General features: G+C 40.7%; 1 protein-coding gene across 5 annotated transcripts in view; it reads right to left on the bottom strand.

The window, feature by feature from the left end:
* mllt1a (MLLT1 super elongation complex subunit a) overlaps positions 1-24,976 on the bottom strand; it is a 115,045-nt gene that overhangs the window by 71,393 nt on the left and 18,676 nt on the right. For 4 of the 5 annotated variants that reach the window (XR_011964019.1, XM_072594019.1, XM_072594017.1 and 1 more), the window contains exon 2: positions 13,335-13,515. Coding sequence is in view for 4 of the 5 variants with exons in the window: in XM_072594017.1 (XP_072450118.1) it covers positions 13,335-13,515 (181 nt within the window). In the remaining variant the exon portion in view is untranslated. Of the gene's footprint in view, positions 1-13,334; positions 13,516-16,636; positions 16,699-24,976 lie in introns of those variants that run through there. The other variant, XM_072594020.1, reaches the window with a different exon arrangement.

Genomic DNA, 24,976 nt, shown 5'->3' with positions numbered 1-24,976 from the left:
TCCACTGACTTATTGAAGTGGTGCAGAAAATCTCAGTGGATGTAGGACTGTCAGAAGGCATTTGAAAGCTATATTAACCACTGCCCCAATATTAGCCACACCTAATTACGCAAAGCAATTCAAAGCGGCTATTGATGCAAGTGGTGTATTCTTTAAGATGACAAGGTAGAAAGGCATATTGAGTATTTTCCAGAAAATTTAATAATTACCAACAAAAATATTCCACAATTGAGAAGAAGATCTTGAACTTGATGCTGGCGTTACATTTCAACATTTATATTGTCAGTAATGTGTCTCAGCAACTGTATATACACTCATCATAAGCCCTTAAATTTTTTAGAAAACTTTAAAGGACAGAAATTCCAGGCTGTTTAGATGGAGCTTCTTGCTGCAGCCATTCAATTTAAATATTATACATGCAGCAGGACAAGAGAGCGTAATTGCCAACATGCCTTCATGAATGTAGGGATGGAGGAAAGACATTGTTAATTAGTAATAACTGCTGGATCTATTACTCTGTTAACCTTTCCAATAGAGTTTCAGCTAAGCCGATTCTTTCTTTTGTTGTGTTTTAACTATGTTGCATAAATAAATCATGTTTTGCTTAATGTCAAGTAGCTTGATGAACGGATTTACATCTGGAAAGCAACACCTTACATTTACCTTGAAAATAAGATAATGTTCGGGTCTGGGCTACTTTCTTAATATATTTTGAGGGGATTTAGTCTGGTCCATAATAGTTTCAGAAACTTGGTCAAATAGTGAAGTTATACTGCTCTAAATGAGACAATCAATTACTTTTCAATGGAAGCAACATATGGTCCACATCTATGTCAGTGGATGCATAAAGAAAAACAGTTCAGAAAGCATGCACATTGCCCCATGTGCAAATTCATCTCCTTTAATATTTCTTAATTGCTTTAATTATTCTTTTTGCAATGGATACTTAAAACAACTGATTGGCTTGTTCATTCTAGGCTATGACTTTAAGAGTACTATAAAATAGACAAACATATTCATATTGTACTCTTCAGTGTATCTTATGAAAGATAGCCATTTCTTGGTGTTTATGGAGATATTGTTAGCAAGTACAGATTTTTCAATTCCTGGGATAATCCTAAAAAAAAAAATCAGAACAGATCTACTTCATGAAAACAGAATGCACTTTTGGGCCACGGGGCCTGTTTAATTTAACCTGTTTCAACAGGAGCAAACAGATCAGATTCCAACACTTCAATAGCAAAAACAATTCAAGGAAAAGGATGAGATTCTGAAGGGAGAATACACAAAGTAAAGCAGGAATTTTAAAAAAAAAGGTCCTTGAAAGTCGTAATATCTGGATTACTCCCGAAACTATGAGCTAGTGAGGGTAGGAATAGGAGGACAGATCAGATGAATGCATGGCTGAGAGGCTGGTGCAAGGGTGAAGGGTTCACATTTTTGGATCACTGGAATCTCTTCTGGGATTGCACCAGAACTGGAAGGGGACTAATACACTGGTAGGGAGATTTGCAAGAGCTGCTAGGGACGATTTAAGCGAGTAAAGGTGGGGGTGGGAGGTAATAGTGAGGAAAGAGATCAATCTGAGACTGGTACAGTTGGGAAAAGGAGCAAGTCAAACAGTCAGGGCCAGCAGGAACAAAGCAGAGAACAAGGTAGGACTGATAAACTAAACTGCATTTATTTCACTGAAAGAGGCCTAACAGGGAAGGCAGATGAACTCAGGGCAAGTTAAGAGCATGGAACTGGGAATTCGTAGCAAGTACGGAGATGTGGCTCAGGGATAGACAGGACTGGCATCTTAACATTCCAGGATACAAATGCTATCGGAAGGATGAAAACGGGAGCAACAGAGGAGGGGAGTAGGATTTTTGATAATGGATAACATTACAGCTGTACTGAGGGAAGGTATTCCTGAGAATACATCCAGGCAGTTCTTTAAGTGAAACTGAGCAATAGGAAAGGGATGATCACCTTATTAGGATTGTATTATAGACCACCCCTCCCTAAACAGTCAGCAGGAGATTTGTAAGGAAATTTCAGTTATCTATAAGAATAATAGGGTGGTTAAGGTAGTGTGTACAAGAAAATTCTCTGATTCGGTATGTGAATGTACCTACTAGAGAAGCCGCAAAAACTTGAGACCTACTCTTGGGAAATAAGACAGGACAAGTGACAGATGTCAATGGGGGAGCACTTTGGGGCCAGCGACCGTAATTCTATTAGTTTTAAAATGGTGATGGAAAAGGATAGACCAGATCTAAAAGTTGAAGTTCTAAATTGGAGAAAGGCCAATTTTATCGGTATTAGGCAAGAACTTTCAAAAGTTGATTTGAGGCGGATGTTTGCAGGTAAGTGAGGGCTGGAAAATGAGAAACCTACAAAAGTGAGATAGCGAGAGTCCAGAGATAGTATATTCCTGTTAGAGTGAAAGGAAAGGCTGGTAGGTGTAGGGAATGCTGGATGACATAAGAAATTGAGGTTTTGGTTAAGAAAAAGGAAGCATATGTCAGGTATAGACAGGATAGATCAAGTGAATCCTTAGAGTAGAAAGGCAGTAGGAGTATACTTAAGAGGGAAATCAGGAGGGCAGAAAGGGGACAAATAGGGTTAAAGAGAATCCAAAGGGATTTCATAAATATATTCAGGACAAAAGGGTAACCAGCAATATAATAGGGCCCCTCAAAGATCACCAGGGCAGCCTACGTGTAGAATCACAGGAGATGGGGAACACTAAACAATTATTTTGCATCAGTATTTACTGTGGAAAAGGACATGGAAGATACAGCATGTAGGGAAATAGATGGTGACATCTTGAAAAAAAAATGTCCATATTACAGAGTAGGAAGTGTTGGATGTCATGAAATGCAAACAAGTGAATAAATCCCAGGACCTGATCAGATGTACTCTAGGACTCCAAGGGAGGCTAGGGAAATGATTGCTGGGCTACATGCGAAGATACTTGTATCATCGACAATCATAGGTGAGGTGCTGGAAAATTGGAGGTTGGCTAATGTGGTACCATTATTTAAGAAAGGTGGTAAGGAAAGCCAGGGAATATAGACCAGTGAGCCTGACACTGGTGGTGGGCAAGTTGTTGGAGGGAATCCTGAAGTATAGGATTTACATGTGTTTGGAAAGGCAAGAACTGATCAGGAATAGTCAACATAGCTTTGTGCGTGGGAAATCATGTCTCACTAACTTGATTGATTTTTTGAAGAAGTAACAGAGGATTGATGAGGGCAGAGCGGTGGACGTGATCTATATGGACTTCAGTAAGGCATTTGCCCAGGTTCCTCATGGTAGATTCCTGAGCAAGGTTAGGTCTCATGGAATACAGGGAGAACTAGCTATTAGGATACAGAACTGGCTCAAAGCTGGAAGACAGAGGGTGATGGTGGAGGGGTGCTTGTCAGACTAGAGGTCTGTGACCAGTGGTATGCCACAAGGATTGGTGCTGGGTGCACTGCTTTTCGTCATTTATATAAATGATTTGGATATGAACATAGAAGGTATGGTTAGTAAGTTTGCAGATGACACCAAAATTGGAGGTGTAGTGGTGAGCGATGAAGGTTAACAACGGGATCTTGGTCAGATGGGCCAAGGAGTGGCAGATGGAGCTCAATTCAGATAAATTGAGGTACTGCATTTTGGAAAGGAAAATCAGGGCAGGGCTTATACACTTGATGGTGTGGTGCTGGAGAGGCACAGTGGGTCGAGTGGCATCCAAGGAGCAGGAGAGTAGAGGCGTTGGTTCTCCTAATCCTTGGATGCTGCCTGGCCTGCTGTGCTTTTCCAACACCACACTCTCGACTCTCATCTCCAACATCTGCAGTCCTCACTTTCTCAGAGGACTTATACACTTAATGGTAAGGTCCTGGGGAGTGCTGCTGAACAGAGACCTTGGAGTGCGGGTTCATAGCTCCTTGAAAGTGGAGTTGCAAGTATACAGGATATTGAAAGCAACTTTTGATATGCTTTCCTTTATTGGACAGAACACTGAGCAAAGGAGTTGGAGGTCATGTTGTAGCTGTACAGGACATTGGTTAGGCCACTTTTGGAATATTGTGTGCAATTCTGGTCTCCCCCCTATAGGAAGGATGTTGTGAAAATTGCAAGAGTTCAGAAAAGTTTTACAAGGACATTACCAGGGCTGGAGGATTTGAACTACACAGAGGCTGAATAGGCTGGAGTTGTTTTCCTTGGAATGTCGGAGGCTGAGGGGTAACCTTATAGAGGTTTATAAAATCACAAGGGGCAGGGATAAGGTAAATAGACAAGGCTTTTTTCCTAGGGTGGGGGAGTCCAGAATTAGAGGGCATAGGTTTAGGCGAGAGGGAAAAGATTTAAAAGAGACCTCAGGGGCAACTTTTTCACACAGAGGGTGGTGCATGTATGGAGTGAGGTGCCAGAAGAAATGGTGGAGGCTAGTACAATTACAATAGGTGCAGGAGTAGGCCATTCTGCCCTTCGAGCCTGCACCACCATTCAATATGGTCATGGCTGATCATCTGTAATCAGTATCCTGTTCCTGCTTTATCTTCAGAACCCTTGATTCCACAATCCTTGAGAGCTCTATCCAACTCTTTCTTAAATGAGTCCAGAGACTGGGCCTCCACTACCCTCTGGGGCAGAGCATTCCACACAGCCACCACGCTCAGGGTGAAGAAGTTTCTCCTCATCTCTGTCCTAAATGGTCTACCCCGTATTCTTAAGCTGTGTCCTCTGATTCTGCACTCACCCATCAGCGGAAACATGTTTCCTGCCTCCAGAGTGTCCAATCCTTTAATAATCTTATATGTCTCTACCAGTCACTCCAGTCTTTCAGTGTAAGGTAATCCCGCCATTCTAGGAATTGACCTCGTGAATTATGCACCCACATGCCTTTTAAAATGTTGTACATGAATATGGATCAAGTGCTGGCAGATGGGACTAGATTAGGTGGGGATATCTGGTCAGTTTGGACAAGTTAGGCTGAAGGGTCTGCTTCCATGTTGTACATTTGACTCTGAACAACAAAAAAAAACAACCTATTAACTGAAGCAAAAGGAACCAGAATTACATTAAGTATCTTGAGAGTTAATACCATGTGGAAATAGAGACCACATACTTGTGTGCAAACATAGCAATATTTGCTTAGACTAGGCACATTGATTCTGGGGAAAACGGGCAAATTAAATTGCACTCAGCCTGTATAAAGAAAAAGATGAATTCTAATTTTTAGAAATAGGTTCAATGCAACTAAAAATCTAAAGAGAAGAAAATAGACAAGAAATTAGACTGCAAATAGGACACAGCAAAGGCTTCCATGCACAATCATAAATAATTATAGGAAAGATATTATCAGGACCATAATGTCTTGAAGTCCCTAGACAGAAGATCCCACAAACATTCTTGGCGTTAAGACAGAATGAAATGAAGGGATGAAAATATGACTGTTTAGTAAGGACTCTCTCTGGGAGCATTAACAAATTAATTATGAAAATAGGCTGGAGAACAGAGATAATTCATAACCTCACTGGGATTTCAGCAACGGATGAGGTACATCATTTGTGGGAAAGGAAAAAGACAGTTATTGCTTATTTCAACCAAGCTAAAATTATTCCCTTCAAGGCTATAAACAAAGGGTAAAGATGACTGAAAATAGATGGGACTGATAATTAGAAAATACAAGGAAGTCTTTGAATCAGTGAGCAAGCCTGAAGCAAGTTGCAGAAATAACATATGGAATGAGGGAAAGTTAAAATCAGTCACGCCAAAATAAAAAACATAATCAAGTATGCTCAGGTCAGTAATATGGCCAATCAGATCAGAGAACAGCAAAAGATTTTTAAAAAGAGCATTCCAGTTGAATGATTACATCAAATCCAGTACATTGATTTGTTGCAAGGTACTCGTCAAAACAGACACAAAAGGTAAGGAAATGATAATTCACAAAGTAATTTGAACGTTATGGAAAAGATCTAAGAAATTAGCTGAAGCATTGGGCTAACTGATCTTATTGTACATGGATTTTTAAATTCATGACAACTCAGTCAATGTCATGTAGATACATCCACAATGCCATCAGGAAGGAATTTTCAGGACTTAGCCCAGGACAGTGGTATATTTTCATGTCAGGAAACTGCGTTATCTGGAGGGGAGTTTACAGGTCACAGGTTTTAGACAATGTAGGTTTCATACTTATTGAAGAATCCTGGCAGGATGCTGTTGTGCCTCTTGCAGATGGTACAGCCTGAAGTCACATGGTGAAAGAAGTGAACTTGGAACATGATTGTGGCTTGGGTGCAGTTGAGCTCCTGGAGCGTACTCATCCTGAGTGAAAAGCATTCCAGCAGACTTCTCGCTAGTATTTTGGAGATGATAATTAACCTTTGAGAAATTAGGAGGCATGTTATTCACTGCAAAGTTCCCAGCTTTTAACCTGCAGTGGTAGCCATCAAAGAAGGAAGTTAGACTCTCTCTTATTGGAGATGATCCTCATTTGGTAGTTGCGTGGCACAAATGTCACATGGCATTCATGAACACTTTAGGCCTTACTGCATGAAGGCATGGACTGATCCAGTTTGAGTTTGTGAATAGGATTGAACATGGCAACCATCAGTAAAAATCTTGTTGCTGACCTCATGATGACTGAAGGCCATTGATGAAGTACCTGCAGATGGTTTGGCCTAGGATAAGAGCATGAGGAACTCCTTCAGCAATGTTCTGCGATGAAATGATTAATCTCCAACAAACATAATAGTCTTCCAGCTGTGTTAGGTATGGCTCCAACTAGTGAAGAGTTCACTCCACCTCATTCAATTCCCACTGCCTCCAATTTTAGTAAGGCTCCCCGATTCTGCACTACACCTTATATACAGCTAGGAGAGTTAGTTGTACATGGAATGCTCATCTGCTTTTATGTAACATGTGAAGTGAATTGATTTGGCTGAAGATTATAGCCAATGATGTTAGAAACCTCGGGGAGAGGTCGAGACAGATTATCCACGTGGTACCTCAGGTTGAAGATAGTTGCCGAGCCTTCATCTCAACCTTGTTTCACAACATACTAGACTCCGCCATCACTGAGGATGTAAACAGATGGGACTGATAATAGATTTGTAATAGATTCTAGCATTTTCCCTACTATGAACATCAGGCTAACCTGCCTTGAGAAAAAATGTTGCTTCCTATTTCTAACTACCAGTTCAGTTTCTCAACAGATATTGATCCAGCTTCCTTAAAAGATGTCAAAATCTGCGAGATGGTTCTGATGTGAACACTAAGGATACTTTTTGTTTTGTAAGCTTGTTCAAGGCTTGTGAATTTAGTTGTCCTTCTGTCCTACACTTGATATACAAGATGAGTAATTAAATACTTTGACATAATCTCTTTCTAATCCATTGTGTCCTGCTTTGTTCCTTTCTGTTTGTGCCATCCCACAACCCACCTGCTGCTATGTGATCTTACAGTTTATGCTGTATGCCCCATTGTCACCCAAGAATCATTGTAGTGACAATTGGCTCCATGATAAAGTGATCTAGTAGGTAACTGCTTTGAGGATTCCCTGGTCCCTCTTAATCATTTACTTATTTATTCTAACTTTTCCTCTATTTAAGTTGATCTGTTAATGGCAGCTTCACTGCTCACTGTCAAAACTGACTTCCCTTGTGTCGACTGGGCATATGTTTATGTCAACTCATTGACCATCCTGAATGACTAAGCAATCTATTCAGGCCACTTGCTACAAACAGTGATTTCAATACTCAACTGATTAGATGAAAGCTTTGCACACCTGCCACATCCAGTCGTGAAGAGAGATGGATATTGAATCCAGCTGGAGGAAAACACTTCATGAACAAGATTTTCTTTTATTTTCTAGGATCAGATATTGAACATTCAGAACAGAGTGGCAAAACTGGGCACAGTTAACATGCATTTAATGAAGGGGAAATCATGCTTGACAAACTTGGAGTTTTGTCCATATTGTAGCATAGATCAAGGAGATTGAATGGATCCAATGGATTTTTAAAAGAGTTTGAGAATGTTCCACACATCAACCCTCCATCAGGTCATTCCTGTTAAAGGGCTTATGCTCGAAATGTTGATTCTCCTGCACTTTGGATGCTGTCTGACCAGCTATGCATTTCCAGCTCCAAACTCTTCGACTCTAATCTTCCACACATTTTAGTAACTAAAACTCAAGTTTGTGGACCTAGGGGGAATAGTAGGATGGGACTGATAATTGGTCATTCTCAGGACAGTAGCTGTTACTGGTGGGATGGGTCAGTGTTTGGTCCCCACATCCACATAATTTAGAATTAATTGTTCATGAACATTTGGGAACCTATTATATTATATCCAAATTTGCTGAGGTCATCAAACTGGGTGCCAATGTAAATTGCAAGGGGGCTTGAATAGGCTAAACAACTGGGATTGAACATGGCAAACGGAACACAACCCATGTGCAAAGTTGTTCACTTTGATAAGAAAGACAAAGGTAAAATGTTCCTTAAAATTGTAAGAGGTTGTAAAGTGTGGATGTCTTTCTTGATGAGTCATGAGAAGCTAGCATGTGGCCACAGCAAGCAATTAGAAAAGCAAATGCACTCATGACAAGGGGATTTAAGTGTAGAAGTAATGACATCTTGTTGCAGTTGTATGGAGCTGAAAATGTGTTGCTAGAAAAGCACAGGTCAGGCAGCATCCAAGCGCAGTTGTATGGAGCACTGGTGAGTCCGAAATTGGAGTATTACACACAGTTTTGGTCTCCTTATCCAAGACTAGATAAACTTGCCATAAATGGAGTACAACAGAGGTTCACCAGAGTAATCACTGGGCTGGCAGGATAGTTTTACAAGGAGAGATGGAAAAACCGAAGTCATAACCTTTCAGGTTTTGGAGAAGGATAGGTAATCTCAAATTTCACACAAGGTAAAACAGGGTGAATAAAGATGGGATGATCCCTCTAGAAGGTGACTCTTGATCCAAATTACATAATCTCAGTCTTAAATAGCTTAAGCCTTATCCTGAGATGAGGAGGACGTTTTTCATTCACAGGGTGGTATATTGTTAGAGTTTTCTAACCAGAAATTCATGGAAGTTCAATCAATTAACAAGTTCAAGACAGAAATCAACATTTTTATGGGGACAAATTACATTAAGGGATTTGGATAGAGCAGAATATACAAAAGAGAAGCACTAGGATATTTAGGCATTGCGCCTGGATTACTATTCAATAAGATCGTGACTGACCCATTAATGTTTTGAAATGCCCTTTCCCATCTACACCCCAGAAATCGGAGGAAGGCTCACTGGATCTGAAACATTCCCACAGATGCTGCCAGACCTGGTGAACTTTTACAGATATTTCTGTTTTTGACCCAGGGTTAGGGAATCGAGGACTAGAGGGCATCAGGTTAGAGCAAAACAGGAAAGAATAAATGGAAACCTGAAGGGCAACTTTTTTTTTCCCCCACACAGAAGGTGGAATATGGAATGCATATGGAATAAGCTTCCAGCAGAAGTGGTTGAGATAGGTACATTAACGAGGAGAAAGTGAGGACTGCAGATGTTAGAGATCAGAGTCGAAAGTGTGTTGCTGAGAAAGCACAGCAGGTCAGGCAGCATCTGTAACAACATTTAAAAGGCATTTGGACAAATACATGGATAGGAAAGGTTTAGAAGGATATGGGCCAAATGCAGGAAATTGGGGTGAGCACAGATGGACATTTTGGTCAGCATGGACCAGTTTGGATTGAAGGGCCTATCTCCATGCTGTCGGACTCTATGACTCTGACTCTTAAGATTCTTGCTATGCAGGAAAGTTAATTGATGTGTTGAAGATCTTCCAAAACCACACTTTCACCACCTTTGGAACAGAAAGCTCCAAAGTCCCTCAACCTTTGAGAAAACAAATTCTCCTCCCCAGACCTACAAATGTGAGCTTTGAAAAATGTCCATTAGTTCCGGACTGACTGACATAAAGAAATGTCCTTGCCACAACCATATTATCAAGACCACTCAAACTCATGCTTCAATTAAGTTCTCTCTCACTCTTCCCAACTCCAGAGAAAACCAGTCGAGCCTGTCCAACCTGCCCTCATAAGAAAACCTGTTTAAATCAAGTAAATCTCCTCAGAATCACTTCCGATGCAACTGCATCCATCCTTAAATAAGGAGACCAAAACCGAACATCATAATCTCGATGTGGCCTCATCAATGCCCTGCATTACTGGGGCAAAGCATCCTTCCTTTATTTTTCAGTTCCTCTCATAATAAAGATATGGAGATGCTGATGTTAGACCCGGGTGGATAAAGCTAAAAATCACAAGACACCAGGTTATAGTCCACAGGTTTAATCGAATATACAAGCTTTTGAAGCACTGCTCCACAACAGCATACAACCCTGTCATTGCAACCACTGCAAGACATGTCAGAGACATGTCAGAGACATGGACACTATCATTACATGTGGAGATACCATCCACCACATGCGCAGCAGGTACACGTGACTTGGCCAACGTTGTTTATCGCATACATTGTAGGCAAGGATGCCCCAAGGTATGGTATATTGGCGAAACCATGCAGACGCAATAACAATGGATGAATGGACCAGACTTCGGTGGTCAAAGACATTCAGCCTCAGATCTTCGGGTGAACATCCTCCAAAGTAGACTTTGGGATACGCAGAACACAGAATGGCTGAGCAGAGGCTGCTAGCCAAGTTTAGTACCCATGAGGATAGCCTCAACCAGGATCTTGCATTCATGTCACACTACATGTGACCCCCACCACACTATACACACACACTCACATTCACACAAATGCTCTCTCACATGCATATACTCCATTACACTCATGCACACACATTATCAAGAGCTCAAGTCTGTGGGAAGAATTTGCATTTGCAGATTAGTACTTGCAGATCCATTCTATTTTGTTCAAAGAGCACAGTCTGAAGGCAGTCAGCCAATGTGACATTTTATAAATTCCTACTCTGGAAATAAAACCAGTCTTAACTTTCTGGTCAGGACTCAGACAGACTCGAACCTCACACCTTTAATGCATTGCCTGAGCTGATATGTCGCTTTTTGTGACTCGAAAGAAATTCTGGAATTTACATATTAAATCAATCGAAACCTGTATCCCTATTTTAAGCGATTAAAGACTTAACAGCCACCTCGGTTTATCCAATACATCACACCAGTTTTATAATTACTTATAAATTCTGTGCCCTATGCATCCTGCCCCACTAGCTACCTGATGAAGGAGCAGTGCTCTGAAAGCTTGTACTTTCAAATAAACCTGTTGTGGATTATAACCTGGTGTTGTGAGATTTTTAACTTTCTCATAATAAAAGGATAACATCCCACTCGTGGGCAGCACAGTGGTTAGCACTGCTGCCTCACAGCGCCAGAGACCCAGGTTCAATTCCCGCCTCAGGCGACTGACTGTGTGGAGTTTTTACACACACTGTGTGGAGTTTGCACATTCTCCCAGTGTCTGCGTGGGTTTCCTCCGGGTGCTCCGGTTTCCTCCCACAGTCCAAAGATGTGCAGGTCAGGTGAATTGGCCATGCTAAATTGCCTGTAGTGTTAGGTAAGGGAGTAGATGTAGGGGTATGGGTGGGTTGCGCTTCGGCGGGTCGGTGTGGACTTGTTGGGCCAAAGGGCCTGTTTCCACACTAAGTAATCTAATCTAATCTAATCTAATCTAAACCTTCTTGATTATGTGCTGCACACACGACAAAACTTTGTGACTCGTGCAATGAAACACCCAAATTTCTGTCCAGCCTACAAATGAAAAATGGCATTGAGGAGATTATTAGTTGAATGCCATTTGCTGCTCCTACATTCCTAAGGAACAAAATCACTATTCTATAAATAATGAGCGCAGATGGAAAGACCAACTATAATAGGTTATGACACAACTGACTTCAGATAAAGTACGTACATTGACTGAATTTCTTTTATTCAACTCTGGATTTCTTTTAGCAAAGATATGTTTGCAGAACATGGGATGATGGAGACAATGCACTTGGAGATATGCTCAGCTACAAGAGCAATATGTGGACAGATGTATATGGGGGCATGTGTTGAACAGAGAGAAGGGAGCAGTGCCAGGTGCAGAAGATGACATTTTGGATCAGAAAATGACAAAATTAGACAACTTGATGAAACAAATGGAAATACAGAACAGCAGCAGCAATTGAAGGTACAATCTAGTCAGTACAATCTGTGCATAAATAGTGATAGCGGACAGAGGAACAGAAACATCAGCAGAGGCAGACTGAAAGGAAAGAGAACTGTACTTTGAGTAAACGAAAGAAAATCAAGTAATGGCATGATGGGAACAGAGGCAAGGAAAGACAGAAAGCCTCTGAGGAGGATAACGGAGACAAAGGTTACAGAAAGAACAAAGGCAAATGACAGAAAATACAGGTAAGAATTGTTCGGAAAGGATTTGGAAAGAGAACAAAACAAAGTATTGATATCAACATCATTAATGGCGTGTCAGAATCTCAATTAAACAAAAACTGGTCAGAACATATCAGGCATTGGGAACGAAAGCTTTGTGAAAGCAGATTTTAATAAAGATCTTAAAAAGAAAAAAAAAAGGTATAATCTGACACATTCAGAGTTCAGCTGCCAATTGTGTGGCAAAGGAAGCACAAGATGTACAAAATACCAGAATTGGAAAGACACTCTGTTCTTGCAGAATTAGAGTTGCAGGAGATCAGAGACCATGAGGAGTTTGATGAGGAGGTATTTGAACACATGACAGCTATTTTTAAAAATCAAGGCCTTGCTGAACTTGGAACCAATGTAGGTCAGCGAGCATAGAACTGATTGAGTTAGAAGGGAGCAGGGAGAAGACACATACGGAGATGCTGGCAGAAAGACAAAACACAGTGAGAGATGATTAAAAATTTGTTTCAGTTAAATTGATTGAAGTGAAGAATTTCAATTCTTTCAAATTACTGGCCTCAAAAAACAAGGATTTAACATCTGTTCTAAATAGGGTGCTGAACGGTAACTTGCGGGTACAAGCAATTCCTTTCAACGCTATGGAGGGCAGAGAGAAAAAAAAAGAATAATTTAAATTATGACATGGCAATTTGTCAGCTGAAGTCTATAGTTCCAACCATTCTTATTTCAACAATTCAGGCAAGACTGAACCAAGTTTACTGATTGCTATTATTATTGCCTTCAGTTCACCTCCAGCTCTAGCTAATCTCAAACACACACAAGAACCTTCAACTTGGGGGAAGAAAAAAAATCAGAATGTTCCAGTATCAGACTGTTAAACACAAGGGGTTATCATAAATGTTCCTCAAAATCACCACTCACCTCGTTTAGGTTTTGGAAAACTCTCATGCAACCAAAAAACCACTTTTTCCACAAAGTGCTGAATGTTGCTTTGTTCTGGTCCTCTGACAAACACCATCCAGTCATGGGTGAATCCTTCAGTAGTGGGCTTTTTCCGAAGCTGGGCACGGTGGCCTAGTTCCAATTTAACCTGCACGGTGCACTGTAAGCAACCAGAAGAGAAACATAATAAAACAGCAGATTAAGTGCAATCTTCAGTAGATGTCTTCTCTTCCTCAAAAGGAAATTTCAGTAAGTCCACTTATTCTTTTTACAGTACCCACCAAAATTTCCACTAATGACAGCCATCTTAAATACTGCTCTCCGCTATGCTATTTCTGCCAATTGATTTATTGGCAGTCAAAGAGATGTACAGCACGAAACAGACCCTTCAGTCCAACTCATCTATGCCGACCAGAAATCTCAACCCCATCTAGACCTACCTGCCAGCACCCGTTCCATATCCCTCCAAACCCTTCCTATTCATATATCCATCCAGATGCTTTTTAAATGTTGCAATTGTGCTAGCCTCTACCACTTCCTCTAGCAGCTCATTCCATACATGTACCATCCTCTGCGTGAAAAAGTGACCCCTTAGGTCTCTTATGTCTTTCCCCTCTCACCCTAAACCTATGCCCTCTAGTTCTGGACTCCCCCCACCCCAGGGAAAACACTGTCTATTTATCCTATCCAAGCCCCTCATGATTTTGTAAACCTCTATAAAAGGTCACCCCTCAGCCTCCGACACTCCAGTTTGAGTATAAGCTTCAGGGATTGGCTTCCCATATTTCCATCACACAGACAGCTTTCAGCTAAAGGCAGAATCATTAAACATGCTGTCACTGATCATTTGTGCACCTTGTACGATGGATGAATTAATTAGCTTTATTGTCACATGTACTCACGTAAGTACAGTGAAAAGTTTGCAAGTTGCCATTAATGACACCATCTTAGGTACAAAGATACCTCAGTACTGATTCTGGAGTACAAATTCTTGGAGGGGGGGAAATAAAGAAAATAAATAAATAAATAGTCTAGCATTACAGGCTTTCAAAAGTACAAAATGTTTGTAATAGGTTAAAAGATTAAAAAAATAAGAAGTTCAGAATAATAGCCTTTCCACAATAGTATAAGAAAGAAAAAGAATTTAAGATAAAGTCCATGTCACGGCTCTGGGCTCGAGAACCTGACACACCACCCTGGTGGGAATCCCGGACTGGATCTCCACGATGGCAAAGAAAGGCTGCATGGAGTCACACACCGACGCTGAATCTACCACAACCAGACCCAGACTGGTGCTAATGAAAACCATCACCAATGCTGCCAAAATGAGTCCCAGGCTGCTACCGAAGCCATGGACAGGAATCCTTGACAAAGGAGAAAGGTCAACTTTTTTTTTTATTATTTAACCTATTTCTCTTATAACCTAATCAACCTACTCAGATTATCACACATCTCAGTAGCAGCTGGGACTTCATAGGATCCATACAGTGCAAAAGGAGGCCTTCTGGCCCAATCGAGTCCACATCAACTCTTGAAGAACAGCTCACCCAGACCCAGCATCCCCATCATATCACATAAGCCCGCATTTTCCATGGCTAAGCCACCTAGTCTACACATCCCTGAACACTACAGACAATTTCAGGTAAAAACAATGACTGCAGATACTGGAAACCAGATTCTGGATTAGAGGTGCTGGAAAAGCACAGCAGTTCAGGCAGCATCCGAGGAGCAGTAAAATCGACGTTTCGGGCAAAAGACCTTCATCAGGAATACCTGAAGGGCTTTTGCCCAAAACGTCGATTTTACTGCTCCTCGGATGCTGCCTGAACTGCTGTATTTTTCCAGCACCTCTCATCCAGAATACAGACAATTTCAGACTTGAAACCAGGCTTCCTAGTCCAGCAGTAGGGCAATTCCATACTGTAAACTATATTACTTTTTTTAAACTGGGAATTATGATGAAAGGTAGTTGAAGCATCACAAAGGAACCAGGAAGAATTACAGGACAAATGGTTCTGAAATAGTAGCAGATTGAATTCTAACACTGCATGCAGTGAGAAATTCTAAACGTGCCTATATAATATATTGCCACTAGCATATTTTTTTTAAAAAAAGAGTCAATAGTTTTCTGATGCAGCTCTGAATTCATTACTTCAAATTGCTCCCGACACTTGTTACAATCAGTAACTTTGCTCCTAGCTTAAGTCATGGAAAATTTCTCTCTCAAATAAAGTAGGTCCTCAATTAACAGTTTTGTCATAACAGTTTTTGTTTTACAACCCATGAGTCCAATAATATGCATCTAATTCACAACATTGCCGATCACCAGCAACACAAAAGGAATAAATATGCACCATAACTCAGCATTGTTGGGCAAGTTCCTGTACACTCAGCTTGTTTTATCCATATCCAGCCTTAAATCGAGGCAGGTAAAAGTTTTTATTTTAAAAATCTGCCCAAAGTCTGCAGTCCCCAAATAAGCAATCTCGAATACGAAGCAAGAAAAGTAACCCAAATACTTCTATGGGTTTATAGCGAGATAAGTGAAACTGAGCTATTCGAAACCTAACTACCATGTTAATACAGGACTGCCTGTACTCAAATTTGCAATTTTGCCTTAAATTACTGCAACAAGATGTGAATGCTGTTTTTAAAGAAAAAGCATTGTGCATGTGCATTGTGAGAAAGGGAAGAAGCTTATTCTTTACCCTTCCTTCATTTCCCCATTTGCCAAGTTTTATTCATACAGCTCTGTAAAAAGATGTAAAAAGGCATGATCAAAATTACCAGTGCGCAGAAGGGATGCAAAGATTATATAAAGGTGTGCCAAAACAAGTCTATGGAAGCATGCTGATGAGAAAACATATACACTTAACACAGCACACATCCGGTTGTTTAACAAATTGAACCAAAGAAAGGTGACAGGAGGAAAACATAGGAAGAGTGTGGAGATGATAAAGGCTTAAATAAACATCTTTCCCTTTAATAAAGTGGCACAGCCATGATCAAATTGCAGAGCAGACTCACTCGGCCAAAATGATGCAATTCCGCTCCCATGTCTTACGGGCTTAAAGAACTAACTCTCTATCTTTAATTGCAGTAACACGCAAGTTAATAACTGTCTCACCACATGACAATTAAATCTTAAACACCAAAAAAAATTCTCAAATGGTTACACTTATTATGGCTTAATGTGGCAGACATTGTACATTTCATAAATAGATTAAAGCCCAAAATGACAAGAATGTTAACAAGTTAGAACAAAGTTACTGTGGTTTTACCTGCTGGAATCAACAGTTTGCTTCTTTTCACACCTAACAGTTACTGGAAATCAGTTTTCGAAAGCACTTTCCAGCTGTGAATCTGTCAAAGAGTCTCAGTATCAAAGACTTATTTTCAAATGCACTCCTGGAGTTCATCTTAAATTGCTCCAACATTAAAATAGCACATATTTCACAAGAGCAATATTTATCACTTATTACAAAACGTGTCAGGCACAATGTCTTTTCCTGCCATCTCAGCTGTTAGCGATGAGAATCCTACAGGACAGAAAGATATAGGCCCTCTATGCCTACAGCAGACGTATATACGTCTAGTCCTCATTACAATCAGATGAGGAAGGATGTATTAGCTCTCCTCTTTTTAACCTCCTCAAATGATAATAACATTTTTACTTTTCTTTTCCACAAGTAGCTATATTACAATTCAACTAAAAGGGAATACTAGTCAAAAATAAGAAGCTAACTCCAACATTTTCACGTGAGAAATAAAGAAAATTTTATTATTTACTAACCTGTATAAAAATAATAAATTGTAACAAACACATATGTTATAACATTTAAAAAGAAATGCATCTGGTACAAAAAGAAAGGCAAGGATGTAATTCAAATGAAGTCATGAGAGTCTTTGAAGTATTTATTAGATTTTAACCTGAGACCACTTAATTAATTCTTGCATAGTCAGCAGTCACTACATCTGTAAATAACTTCAAGTTCTCAGTGAACATATGCTTCTCCAATTTGCCTCATCAGCTGGCACTACTTTTCTTGAGGCTGAAAAAATTGGCAGAGACAGTGGGTCTTTCAGTTCTGTTGTTACTGATCTATTTGTTCTCTCTGCTTTATAACTTTTTTTGCCTGAAGTAAAGTTCACTTGCATATTCCAATGTCTGGCGTCAATGTTTTTTCAAGCTGTCCAATCTGCAGGCAACGTTCACGACAATATGTAAAACATCTAAAGATTGTAAATCAAAGTGGTTAGACAAAGGGTCCTTTCATGTCTGACTGCGTTTCAGTGCCTTTCGATAAAATGTTAATTTTTGTCCAGACTTTGTTAGCCTCAAAATGGATTCATGAACTCTGCTCAATCTGATCAAGTGACAGCTGTAGCCATCTTAAGTCAGTGTTTATTCTTATGAGATTAAATGTTGTTAGTCCATGAAAGGTCCCAGGTATGAAAATCTGATGATGGAAGTTGGAAGTTGACTGTCCACATTTTATAAATATCGTGACACTCTATATAATAGATTAAAATTGTACATTTACAAAATATTCATGACAGATCTTGCTTTGATTATTACGATAGGTAGAGGCTACCATATTAGAACTGGGGTTATGTGACAGGACGTGGTGAAATGAGGGATGTCAACAATAAACTCTAACAGATAATGCATTACCTCTGAGGCAATTTGGCATTTTCTCTTCTCCCACAATCCCACCCACTCGATCTGCTCCCTTTGTACCTCACACATCCTGCTCATCCAATTCTAACTCGCCTGTATTTTCAATATTACCCCAGTTTAAATGTGACCTGTTCAGTTAAAAATGTTATTTCCCTTGTAGTCTGTACTTCTGTGCAGAATAAATAAAGAACCTGTGTGTATTACTGGAACAGATCAAAAGCAGCAGAAACTCTCCAACATGAATTAGCTCTAAAAATCAAGAGAATGAAGATAGTGTATGTGATTGAACAGTCTTTTTACTGAAGTTGCAAAACCATTGCAAGAAAGTTGGGGGTTATCCATTTTGCTAAACCCACAACCAAACTCAGAAACCATATATAACAGGAGTTCTTCCACAGACTATGTGTCAACAAATCTCATTTTCCTATCATAAATCTATAACAAAGTGCCTGTATTTAGAAATTTAAATTACTGGAGGCAATGCTTTAAGAATCTACAAATCAGAGTTATTCTGCTACTTCCTTGCCCATTTCCTTCAATATTTTATCATCTGGTTACTTTTCCACCTAGAAATCCTTGGCCAGTGGGACAAAATGAATGATATTGAATCAGGTGCCCATTTTACCCAACTTCTGTTATTTAGTTTCACCAACTGCAATGAAATGGAATGTTAGGTACTACATATAATGGGCAATTAATCTGACCCAAGCCGAGACATTTCTATTGACTTATTTACTTCCTCTTAATCACCTTATATTTATGACCTTGCTTTCCCATAAGCACAGGTCAGGTTTTGGGATATTTGATTTTCTTTTTATCTGTTTGGAATTTGGACATTATTTCAGTCTAACATTATTTTTTTAAAACAAGGCAAAAGTTTTACTAATTAAAATGCCATAGGCTTCAATCTCTGTGATACAGAGGGCTTAAAGTGTCGACTGTAAAGATGTCCACAAAAATTAAGCTGTTTTTTCCCCTCACGCCATCCCAACCAGTACCCTTCCACCAACACCCTCACCCACCTGGCTGAACAGTTCCTCTTCCTCAACAACTTCTCCTTCCAATCCTCCCACATCCTCCAAACCAAAGGGGTAGCCATGGGCACCCGCATGGGACCCAGCTATGCCTTTTTGTCGGGTACGTGGAACAGCCCATCTTCTGCAGGTACACTGGCACCATCCTGCACCTGCTCCTCCGCTACATCGACGACTGTATTGGCGCTGCCTCATGTCCTCACAAGGAGGTTGAAAAGTTCAACTTTACCAACACCTTCCAGCCCAATCTCAAATTAACCTGGACCATCTCTGACACCTCCCTTCCCTTCCTGGACCTCTCCATCACATTCTCTAGCGACCAATCACAGACATCTACTACAAGCCCACCGACTCCCACAGCTACCTAGACTACACCTCCTCTCACCCTACCTCTCAATTCCTCTGTTTCCAGGATGACCAATTCCACTGGGAAATACATCGGGAAGACTGGACCCCTTCTTGTGGATCGCTTCAGAACATTTCTGGGACACCCGCACCCACCAACCCCAACGCCCTGTGGCTGAACACTTCAACTCCCCTTCCCACTCAGTCAAGGACATGCAGGTCCTGGGCCTCCTCTACCACCAAACCGTTACCACCCGACACCTGGAGGAAGAACGCCTCATTCTTCTTTGGGACCTTGTAACCCCCACAGGATAAATATGGATTTCAACAGCTTCCTTATTTCCCCTCCCCCCACATTATCCCAGTCCCAAGCCTCCAACTCGGCACCACCCTCTGGACCTGTCCTTCACTCCTCCACCTCCCCCCCCGTCCTATCACCGTTTCCCTCACATTCATCCACCTAATGCTTTCTCAGCTATCCACCCCACCACCTCCCATTTACCTCTCAACCCCGGCCCACAAGCCTCGTTCCTGATAAAGGGCTTATGCCTGAAATGTCCACTCTCCTGCTCCTCAGATGCTACCTGACCTGCTGCGCTTTCCCAGCAAAAACACTCTCAACTCATTATCTCATCTCAGACGAACAACATCTACAGCTATTTTGGAAGGACTTATTCTACACATGCACCTAGAACAAGAGGTGCAGAGAATACACTCTTGCGGGAAGCTTGTATTCCAAAAATAAAACCCGCAGGCATTACCCTTCCATAGCAGTGACATGGAGGAGCCCATTCAGTTTTGAATAGGGGACTGATTTTCAGCTTTGCCTATTGCAAACTAAGCCTCAGAAGGTGAGATGTAGTCTACAGAAAAAGGGTAATGCCAAAATCCAGCATATCAGTCCACAAAATGGAAGGCTTATTATATTTTGTCTCATTTTTCAAGAGAAGTGTCAGTGAAGGAAGGGGAGAACCCTGTCTTCACTTGTACACAAAACAAAGCAGAAGAATCATTTGCATGAGGTCTCCTCTCACTAACATATTTACTAAGCTGCACACAGGAACTCACAAAGAGCACATGCAAAAGGGACAGTTTCCGGTTCAGATCAAAAGGGAATCCTATTATCACAATACTTCCCTCCCATCAAATTACATCATACGATTAAATACTGAGCAGTGCAGTCAAACTACTGGACACGAAACACTGACTGGTTATGGGAGCAAGATAGCTGTATATACTACCCAACACAAACCAAAATCTCAGAACATAAACAGATATATGGTGTTGAAACATTTATTGATGAGTTAGTACTGCATGAAACATTCTGACTAGCTAAAAAAAAAGAGCTAACTTTGTCAACTTCCAAAGAATTTTCAAAGTTGTCAAAGTTAGCTCTCAATTTTTTTAGCTAGTCATAATGTTTCATGCAGTACTAACTCATCAGTAAATGTTTCAACACCATATATCTGTTATGTCTTTTACACAATTTTCAGACAGACATATGTACCTATATCATTAAAAGCTTTGCATCCGGCTGTATTCATGAGGTGTTCAAACTTGATTCCCTCAAAAGTTAGAGCATCATGGATCTGTATGATGCTAATTTGCTTAAGTACAGGGAGGAACAGGTGTGAGCCACAAAACAACCTGGATAAGCACATTTTCAGCAAACTATCACAATAAAAACAAATTTGCATTTGGTTTTGAAAGCTCCAAATCTGAAACCATCGAATGTCACAGAACAAACTGATCAACTTGTTCACCTTACCTTTTCTCTCTCAAGAGATAACTGGAATTTACTTTAGTAAAGCAAAACTAAAATTATTGAGAAAAACAAAGTCCACAAAAAAGTTTCATAAGTTAGTCACTCAAAGCCAAAAATTGCCTCAAATAACTTTCTTTCTGTAAAGGTCTCTATTTCCCTGGCCTTTTGTAACATGACCGATGCCTAGAATTATCACCTGCTTCAAACAGGAACGAAAACTACTCAGTCTTATCACCACTGTCAATCTGCTCTAGACACTTGAGTCACCTCATTTCTCAGCTTGTCAATCAGCTATTTCTTGTTAACTACAATTCAGATATTCCTTTCAGTCCGACTGTCAGATTTCCCCACTGGCCCAGCAGTGATGACAGGTCATACTAGCCCTTTTTGAACCAAATATGCATGCTGTCTTTCCTATGTTTTGGTAGATAACCCCACTCTCCCTAAGTCTCCACATGGCCCGCTACATCATCTTCCTCAGCAGCTACAAGGCTACTGGCTTGCTCAGAGACTACAAACTTACACTGGCAGTTTTCACTTTAAATTTTGGTGTTGATATTTCTAATGAAAATGTCAGCAAAACAAAAAGCCAAACAGTGTAGACAGCAAACACCCAAAGACAATTTTTTAAAAAAGTACTGATGTTTAGACAAATTAAATTATGAGAGCTAATTTTGTCCTGAACACTATTTATCCCTCAATTAATATCACCAAAAGTTGATGATCTGGTTGCTATCCCATTGTTGCTTATAGGAGTTTGCTGTATGTATGTGTTACTGCCTTATTTCCAACAGTGAGCAAACTTTTAAAAAGTGCTTCATTGTCTACAAAGCACTTTGGGACCTCTTGAAATCCAGAGTCCCAAACTCACGGAAGGCTCTACATAAATGCAGGTCTTCCTTTAACAGTGTCTCTGCTGTAGTGGTGCTGTCAGTACATTACATGGTCTTGCACTTATAGTACCATACACAACCTATGCCTGTAATTGACTGTAACTAGGTAAGGTCATATTTTGATTAAGGAGTATTCTGGGGTATTTTGCTGCCCAGTTCTGCATAGAAAAATCAGTAGCCCTGATTTGCATTTAATTTTATTACCTATGTTCTTTAAAGATCTACAGACACTGTCAATATTTTGATAGTGGGGGTTGAATCCCAATCCAGGACTTGATGCCAAAGATACATTCATAACATGGCCAAACAGGTTGGATAGTAATCCTCAAATCCTCCTCACACAGTGAAAGAGGAGAGACTTCTGGAGATTCCTGTTATGGAAAGAACATTGCAGCCTCTACCATCACCATCATGCATTTTGCCACAGCAACTCTGTGCTCCCCAGCTGACCTACAGCACACGATCACGTGACACATGCCAAGGTATTCAACAGGATGAAAGAGTCATCCAACATATAAAAATGCAGTCAACACGGCTTTGAGGGGCAGGTCATGCCTCACAAACCTTATCGAGTTCTTTGAGGATGTGACTAGAAAAGTTGATGAGGGTCGAGCTGTAGATGTAGTGTATATGGACTTCAGCAAGGCATTTGATAAGATTCCCCATGGTAGGCCCATTCAGAAGGTCAGGAGGAATGGGATACAGGTGAACTTAGCTGTCTGGATACAGAATTGGCTGGCCAACAGAAGACAGCGAGTGGTAGTAGAAGGAAAATATTCCACCTGGAAGTCTGTAGTGAGTGGTGTTCCACAGGGCTCTGTCCTGGGGCCTCTACTTTTGTAATTTTTATTAATGACTTGGATGAGGGGATTGAAGGATGGGTCAGCAAGTTTGCAACGATACAAAAGGTTGGAGGTGTCATTGACAGTATAGAGGGCTGTTATAGGCTGCAGCGGGACATTGACAGGATACAGAGATGAGCTGAGAGGTGGCAGATGGAGTTCAACCTGGATAAATGCAAGGTGATGCATTTTGGAAGGTTGAATTTGAAAGCTGAGTACAGGATTAAGGAAAAGATTCTTGGCAGTGTGGAGGAACAGAGAGATCTTGGGGTGCAGGTACATAGATCCCTTAAAATGGCCACCCAAGTGGACAGGGTTGTTAAGAAAGCATATGGTGTTTTGGCTTTCATTAACGGGGGGATTGAGTTTAAGAGTCGTGAGATCTTGTTGCAGCTCTATAAAACTTCGGTCAGACCGCACTTGGAATACTGCATCCAGTTCTGTTCGCCCTATTATAGGAAAGATGTGGATGCTTTGGAGAGGGTTCAGAGGAGGTTTACCAGGATGCTGCCTGGACTGGAGGGCTTATCTTATGAAGACAGAGGTTGACTGAGCTCGGACTTTTTTTCATTGGAGAAAAGGAGGAGGAGGAGAGGGGACCTAATTGGAGGTATACAAGATAATGAGAGGCATAGATAGTCTCTGGCTATCGACTCTATTTCCATTTCCCAGGGCAGAAATGACTAACACAAGGGGTCATAGTTTTAAACTTGTTGGAGGAAAGTATAGAGAGGATGTCAGAGGCGTGTTCTTTACACAAAAAAAAGAGTTGAGAGAGCATGGCATGCGTTGCTAGTAGCAATTGTGGAAGCAAGGTCATTGGGGACATTTAAGAGTCCACTGGACGTGCATATGGTCACAGAAATTTGAGGGTGCATACATGAGGACCAGTGGTCGGCACAACATAGTGGGCTGAAGGGCCTGTTCTGTATTGTACTGTTCTATGTTCTACTATTTAACTCTCTCCAACTCCCAGATTCAACTGAGGCATTCTGAAGGACATTAGATAATTGTCTGGATAGAAATAGTGCAAGGGTATGGGGAAATACAGGAGAATGGCACTCTGTTTTAATGGTCATTGAAAGGGCTGGCACAGACACAACAGGTTGAGTGTCCTCATTCTGCATTACATTCCTGTAATTCTGAAAACTCCCAAACCAAACTTCACCCCTCTTTCATTCTCTCTACACTACCCAGCCCCCACCTAATCCCCCAAAATAAGTTCAGAAAGATTCAATTATCTTCAAAAACATAATTCTCACTTCATTAAAAGCTGTTCCACTAACAGGCAGCAAAGTTTGGGCCCAACAAAACAGTGGGGGAGGGGGAAAATCAGCTACAACTTTTTGCAGTCCTCTTCATAATTAACCAGTTCAAAGCTGCGGAAATTAGTGTGCTGGAGCTCAGTGGATCATCATGTGGCTGGGATACATGAGAAGGGACAGTAATACACAGCAGCATTAGAGAGAGATGGAGGAGTCAGGAATTTCACAGCACTGAATAGCCTAAGGCTCTGGCAACATTCAGGGCTGGATTATAGGATTGGGCAGAACTCTGATGAGGATGCTGGAGCTTGACAGCAACGCAGCAAGGGTCAAATAGTTTTCATTGGAAACATTTTTGTTGGAAGAAAAGGTTTTGCACAGCTGCATTTGAATGTTTTCAAGGTGACTGCATAAACAGAGCTGAGCTCGATTAACCTTTGCAAAATATTTAGCTGTAAGATTTTCAGAATGCTTTTTGGTTTTGGACATAAAATCTCAAATTATTCCAGAGCACCAGAAAAGTAAATATTCTTGTAATCATTATTTGCAAGTTGAATGCCTGACTCTAAGGAGTGAAGGTAAAATCTTGCTCTGTGTATGTGGATGAGTCTCTGGCTTTCTGAAATAAGTGGCACTTCCATTTGGGACTGGATTTACATAAACAATTCTTCCTTCAGAAATCTTCTACTCTAATCATGTCCTGTCACAGACTAAGATATAGCAGTTGGCCACTTTTGACCAAACTGTCTGTGCTGGCTCTCTGTAGGACCAGTTTTCCAAGTATCACTTCCCTGCT

Source organism: Chiloscyllium punctatum, chromosome 24 (assembly GCF_047496795.1).
Source record: "Chiloscyllium punctatum isolate Juve2018m chromosome 24, sChiPun1.3, whole genome shotgun sequence".
Classification (NCBI taxonomy): domain Eukaryota; kingdom Metazoa; phylum Chordata; class Chondrichthyes; order Orectolobiformes; family Hemiscylliidae; genus Chiloscyllium; species Chiloscyllium punctatum.
The sequence above is the reverse complement of the archived record's forward strand: the minus strand, read 5'-3'. Positions and strand labels throughout refer to the sequence as shown.